The 5,896-nt window shown below is 44.5% G+C and overlaps 1 protein-coding gene across 2 annotated transcripts; it reads left to right on the top strand.

Annotated features, from left to right (window-relative positions):
- The first annotated feature begins 2,943 nt into the window (after positions 1 to 2,943).
- On the top strand, positions 2,944 to 5,386 carry LOC119328447 (probable 2-oxoglutarate-dependent dioxygenase ANS). 2 transcript variants are annotated; one of them, XM_037601431.1, is made up of 5 exons: positions 2,944 to 3,032; positions 3,500 to 3,726; positions 3,840 to 4,111; positions 4,206 to 4,536; positions 4,917 to 5,386. In XM_037601431.1, the coding sequence occupies exons 2-5, from the start codon at positions 3,508 to 3,510 to the stop codon at positions 5,160 to 5,162; spliced, it is 1,068 nt and encodes a 355-aa protein (XP_037457328.1). In that variant the 5' UTR covers positions 2,944 to 3,032; positions 3,500 to 3,507; the 3' UTR covers positions 5,163 to 5,386. The 2 variants fall into 2 exon arrangements, with proteins under 2 accessions (XP_037457328.1, XP_037457329.1); XM_037601432.1 differs by having other exon boundaries at positions 2,945 to 3,032; positions 3,495 to 3,726.
- The last annotated feature ends 510 nt before the right edge of the window (positions 5,387 to 5,896 follow it).

Raw genomic sequence — 5,896 nt, 5'->3', positions numbered from 1 at the left:
TGTGACTCTTTGTCGCCCGAATTGCAATATTTGATTATTGAGCCATATAAATTTACCCTGGAAAAAAATCGAGATCAAAACAAAAAGGACAAATCCGCCACAAATATCTTGGTTTTGAGTTGTTTATCCCTAACTATGTCTAATTTGGATTTGTATATTTGATGGATTATAAACACATGTCTTCTGAGGTTTCACAAACTTCTTATTTTTTAATAACATTAAATTTTGTTTTTCATGCAATAATATGGAGAGTGATATTTTCTCCGGCTGGAAACAGGTGATGTCGAAGTGTCCGCGTGAGACGGGAGGTGCATGAGACTAGTCACAGTGGTGAGTAACTTAGAGTAGTAACATGCATATGTTACTAGTCTATGTTTCTACCTCCACAGTGGGTAGTAACATGTGTTGTGTCATGCATTACTTCATTTATTATGTTGTAGACTCATTTTTTTATATGTGTGTGGTGTTATAGTAACTAGTTATGTTACCACATGCCTCTCTTTCTTTATTAATTATATACCATATCATTTATTTTATCTAGATAAGTGTGATATTATCATCTATGTTACTCCCACTGTGGGTAGTCTGACAAGACAGGCGAAACGTGGGACCTCCCCTTTTATGGCCACAATCAACGAAAAGTGGGGTCCCGTTGCCCATACGCTGCATGGGCGATGTACTCGCGGATGTCGCTGCTCGGTGTACTATGCAGAATCGTCGCTGAAAGAACCATTATCGCATGGAAAACACGTTTCCTGACCGCCGCGAGGGGATAAGGAAGAGGGACTTGAGCGCGCGGTGGGCGTGAGACGGACACAGGCGGACGCGCGCGGTGGGCTTCAATCCAACAGAGCGCGCGCGGCCGGATTGCATGGTCCGAGGAGCGCACGCGATCTACGTGTTTTCCTGTGCCGCATAGGGTATGTCGGCGTTCGAGACCACCACGGTGCCCATGCTTTGGCCTGACCTGCCTGTTTAGATGGCAAATCAAATCACACAACACAACACAGGCGCGTTTCCTTTTCTGTCCAAGTAGCTCTCAAGTGCTACAGGTAGGGCAAATCACGTGTTATTGCCGACTTGTACATGTCTCTACCTATCGTTTATTAGTGTGCCGCCGTTTGGGCTAGATGTCTACTGGTGCGCCTACCAGTTTTGGTGTTATCGCTGACCTTGAGACCTTGCCAGGGGAGAAGGTTCCAGCTAGTATGGACGGCTCCGGCCGTCGGAAAGACGGAAACATCAAGATCAGTGCTGATGGAGGGATTGATAATGATAAGAAGAGGAGCAGTCAGTGCTGTTTGTCGAGATGCAACGGGACTTCACCCTGGACCCTCGGCGCTTGTTTGTGAGGGACTTACTGGTCCGGAAACTTTGGAAGCCATTGCTTGCAGCGAGGCCTTGCCCTTTGCCTTTGATCTCAATACATCTTGGAAGTCCAGATACAGGTACCGAGTTCGTCCAAGTGGTAGGAAATTGGAGGGAGATGAACCCATGTGCTTACGGAGTCATGGAAAAAGAATTCCAGGCAAAGCTAGCCATGCTCCAAGAGGTCTCCCTGAGTCATAAACATAGGTCATGCAATGTTGAAGCTCATAATAATCTTGTTAAAGCTGCAACACCCCCTTGAGAGTGGACGCCATCTTTGGCTCACATCCAATCCACCTATAGTACGTTTGCATCCTCTGAATATTTGCAATAAAGCTATATGGTGTTCTCAAAAAGAAAAAGAAAACCGACTTGTTTGTTGTCCCGTTCACTCGGCTGCTTCCTGTGGCTCTTTGAAGTGTAAGCTGGTTTGGTCCCATCGAAAAGAGAAACAGGCGGACACACCAATCCTCAAATGCTGAAATCACGTGTGCACACACATGTCAAATTATCACACTACCAACTGGCGCCACATGCCATGAATCTTCTATTAATATATTATAACCAAATAAGTCATCACCTTCGTCTACGTATGCTACAAAAAATACTCCATTGAATTTAATTATAACGGTTAAAAATCAAAAAATGTAATTTACATACATAGGTTTAGGAATCCCTTCCTGATCCAACCGTCAGGCTTAGACAACGTGATTCCTTCTTGCTTACATATAGGTTTACGATTCCCATCCCGATGCAGCCACGCATGGTTGGTCGTAATGGGGCTCAGCCAACGTGAGATCATGTCATGGGTCCATATTGCAATCTCAACCATTTATATGTTTTTACAAGGCAATGGTGAATCTCAGTCATTGGTTTTCTGTTGTCCTAATAATACCAACTAATTGCCTATGTGTTGCAAGGGGGGCATATTTATGATTCAACATCAATCATGTCCGGCATATATCAGATCGCGCATGTCCCACATATAGTAAGAATAATTTGATTGAGTTAATGTAATTATAGTGCACCCACCAACAGGAGCACTGCAAAAGATTTAATTTAATTTTTTTGGATAAGATTTGATTTGATTATTATTTTTGTGGATAAGATTTATTTTGACTACCTTTTTCCGGATAAGATTTTATATGATTTGATTGAGTTAATGCAGGGCGTGGGGTAGAGAGGCTTCACTAACAGACGTGATCACCAACTCCCGTTTAGTAGTAAAGATATAGGTTTAGGACTCCAATAATATTAAACTCACGGGCCCTTTACATAATATTCCTTGCTAAACTCTCCACCGCCCTTGAATTTCAGGGGTGTGGACCCCTCACTCTAATCTCTTCCAATTAGATTAACCCAGCTAAGCATCCCTATCCCGCCATGCATGGCTGGCCGAAATCAAGCTTGGCCAACATGAGTCCCACTTGCTTACGTGTAGGTTTAGGCACTGCCATCCCGATCCAGCCATGCACGGCCGACCGAAATCGGGCTCAGCCAACGTGTTACATGCCACTACTCAATTAGTCTATATAAACGACGCTTTGTTCTCTGGCACTTACACACTTTAGCTGCAAAAAATACTACTACTAGTTATAGCGCAACAAGTTGTGGCCCACGGAATTGATCGAAAATCCATCTCTGATCACTCCAACTGATCGAAGGTAATATTGTCTCGCAATTCACCGTCCATGATTTTCATACTTTTCCCATTTGTACCATGCATGAGCTAGCTGAGAAAATCCATGAGCTTTAACGTTTCCTCGCAAGTCACAGCAGTGTGCAAATGAATCGATGCAAAGGCCAGGGGCATTTCCTCCTTTTCGAAAAGTAAAACCGTGTGCAAATCATACCTAACTCCTCGGTCCTCACAAAACCACCAGATCTCCATACTGCTGCGCTTGCAACATAGTAGTACTACGTGATTGTAGTGCAGCCTTATCACCATAGTAGTCACAACAGTGCTTATCACTGAACAAAGATAGAACAAGAAAAAAGTATTCTCGTTTTACCTATTGAGATCATTTCTTTAGGGAAAAATTTAGGGCATGTCTCTTGCGGTATATGAATGGGCCGGACATCTAAAATGGAGTGAGACTACATTTCAGATTCTTTTTGTTTGGCAGTGCAGGTGCACCTATGGAGAACTGCTGTGTGCAAAAGCTGGCCTGCGCCCTCCGGACGCCCGACGTGCCCACCCGGTACGTCGTGCGCGGGCACCAGGACCAGCAGCTCGCCACGACGGCCGTAGCGCCGGTCCCTGTTATCAACCTCCGCCTCCTTTCCAAGCAGGACGGCGGCGCTGCCGATGAGGCGGCGAAGCTCCGGTCAGCTATCGATTCCTGGGGCCTCTTCCTGGTAAGTAACAACCCTATCGGCTGCAGTCGGTTTCTCGGTAGTACTCCAGCATTTTCGAGAATGAACAAGCATGGATATCCATGTCGCTTTCATACGAATTAATGTTCCTGCAGATCAGTAACCACGGCGTAGACGCGGCCGTGATGGACGGCATGATGGCCGCATGCAGGGAGTTTTTCCGGCAGCCGCTTGAAGAGAAGCAGAGGCAAAGCAACCTGATCGGAGATGATCAGTACGAGGGGTACGGGAACTACGAGGGGTATGGGAACGACCAGGTGTCCTCGCCGGACCAGACCCTGGACTGGACTGACCGTCTCTACCTCAAGGTGGAGCCCGAGGGCGAGCGGCGCATTGCCCTCTGGCCAGCCCATCCCGAAAGCTTCAGGTGACCGACCTCACAGAGCCATCTCTTCACTACTTACCTGGCTCGAGTGAGGATTTATTGAAGGATCATCTGTGTATATGTTGTTGTATCGCAGGGATGTTCTGCACGAGTTCACGAAGAAATGTGGGGCAGTGAAGGACAATCTGCTCCGAGCAATGGCGAAGCTGCTGGAGCTTGACGACAACGACTACTTCGTGGACCAGCTTGTGGAGAAGCCTTTCACTAACGCTCGATGCAGTTACTACCCGGTGTGTCCGAGGCCGGAGCTCGTGTTCGGCCTCACGCCCCACTCTGATGGAACCGTTGTTGCTGTCCTCATGGTTGATGACAGCGTTGGTGGCCTGCAAGTTCTCAGAGATGGGGTCTGGTGGGATGTACCGATGGTACCTCACACACTACTGATGATTATGGGAGATCAAATGGAGGTAAACCTGCTGAAACATAATTATATCGTGTGTAATAGTATTGTTCGTAGCAAATTTAATACTAATTTATTTTCACATTACCAATGTATATATTTTTCGGTATATTGAATCTAGCCTCCATATATATTTAGGAAAAGAGGTAGTACGTATAAACTGTGGCTTAGTCCTACCCGGTAAAGACATCATCGTTTGCGTTGTTCAAGATTTATTTTATAGCCTAACAAAATTATTAATCTTTTCTACCCTTTTAATATAAAATACAATGATCAAAGTTACATGCCGGGGACCATGCATGAAATATGAATTGTTTAAGATTATGAGCTTTCGCCATAAAAAATTTAAGCTTTTGGACTGACGGACTTAAAACTTTTGTGACACAGATAATGAGCAATGGGATCTTTAAGAGCCCTGTGCATAGGGTCATGACAAACGCAAAGAAAGAGAGGATATCGGTTGTTCTAGACTACTCTATTGATCCTGAGAAAGAAATCGAGCCATCGGCTCAACTGGTCAATGAGAAGAGACCAGCCTTATACAGAAAAGTGAAGGTCAAGGACTACATTGTGGCACATTACACTCATTTTTCTCAAGGGAAAGAAGTCGTTCTGGGAAAACTGAAGATATAACTACGTATGGTACAATGCATTTCTTGCGACAGATATTTGTATCTTGTTTCATTACAAGGCAAGTGTGTATTTAATTCCATTGTCAAATAAGGAAGCAGATTTTAACATAGTGTCATGTTGTAATCCCATTGTTCAACAGCACATGTTGTCTCAAGTTTTGGCATGGTCTACATGCTAATGAATGGAAATAAAGTTGTAATATCATTAATGTATTTTTAATAAAACTAGCATTGGCCCTCGCATATGCGAGTGCAACGTCTTTCATGTGGCTGATTTTTTTTTAGTAAAATAGCATCTCCAGCAGGTGCACAAAAATTTTGCTCCCTAAAATAGTTTTAGCGCGCCACTGTAGCACTTTTAGTGAGGCAGACCCAACATTGCTTTAGCAGATGTCTAAAAACGCGTGCCCAAAAAAACACGCAGTGTAAATTGTGAAGCATGCGCAATCCGGCACCTCAAATTTGCAGCTTTTAATAGCGCTTTTCAGCGCGCGCCAAACTCTTTTTTGCGCGCGCACTGTTTTACAACTTCTGTTGGAGCTGTACGGCGCCTAAAAACCCAGATTTTAGCGTGCAACCCAATTTTTGGGCACCTATTGGAGATGCTCTGAGGCTGCATGCTTGTATATTCATACTAGTAGAAACCCCCTTACAGGTGTAGATAAATAGGGGCGTCGGCTTCAATATGTCACTGTAAAATTTGAAATTCACACATACGCACGTATGAAAAGAAGT

The sequence above is a fragment of the Triticum dicoccoides genome, chromosome 7A (genome assembly GCF_002162155.2).
Source record: "Triticum dicoccoides isolate Atlit2015 ecotype Zavitan chromosome 7A, WEW_v2.0, whole genome shotgun sequence".
Classification (NCBI taxonomy): Eukaryota; Viridiplantae; Streptophyta; class Magnoliopsida; order Poales; family Poaceae; genus Triticum; species Triticum dicoccoides.
The sequence above is the reverse complement of the archived record's forward strand: the minus strand, read 5'-3'. Positions and strand labels throughout refer to the sequence as shown.

Coding starts and splice junctions, on each gene's coding strand:
- LOC119328447 (XM_037601431.1), top strand. CDS start 3,508: ATGGAGAACTGCTGTGTGCAAAAGCTGGCCTGCGCCCTCCGGACGCCC. Junction 4,112..4,205: donor GCCCATCCCGAAAGCTTCAG/GTGACCGACCTC, acceptor GTTGTATCGCAG/GGATGTTCTGCACGAGTTCA. Junction 4,537..4,916: donor TTATGGGAGATCAAATGGAG/GTAAACCTGCTG, acceptor TTTGTGACACAG/ATAATGAGCAATGGGATCTT.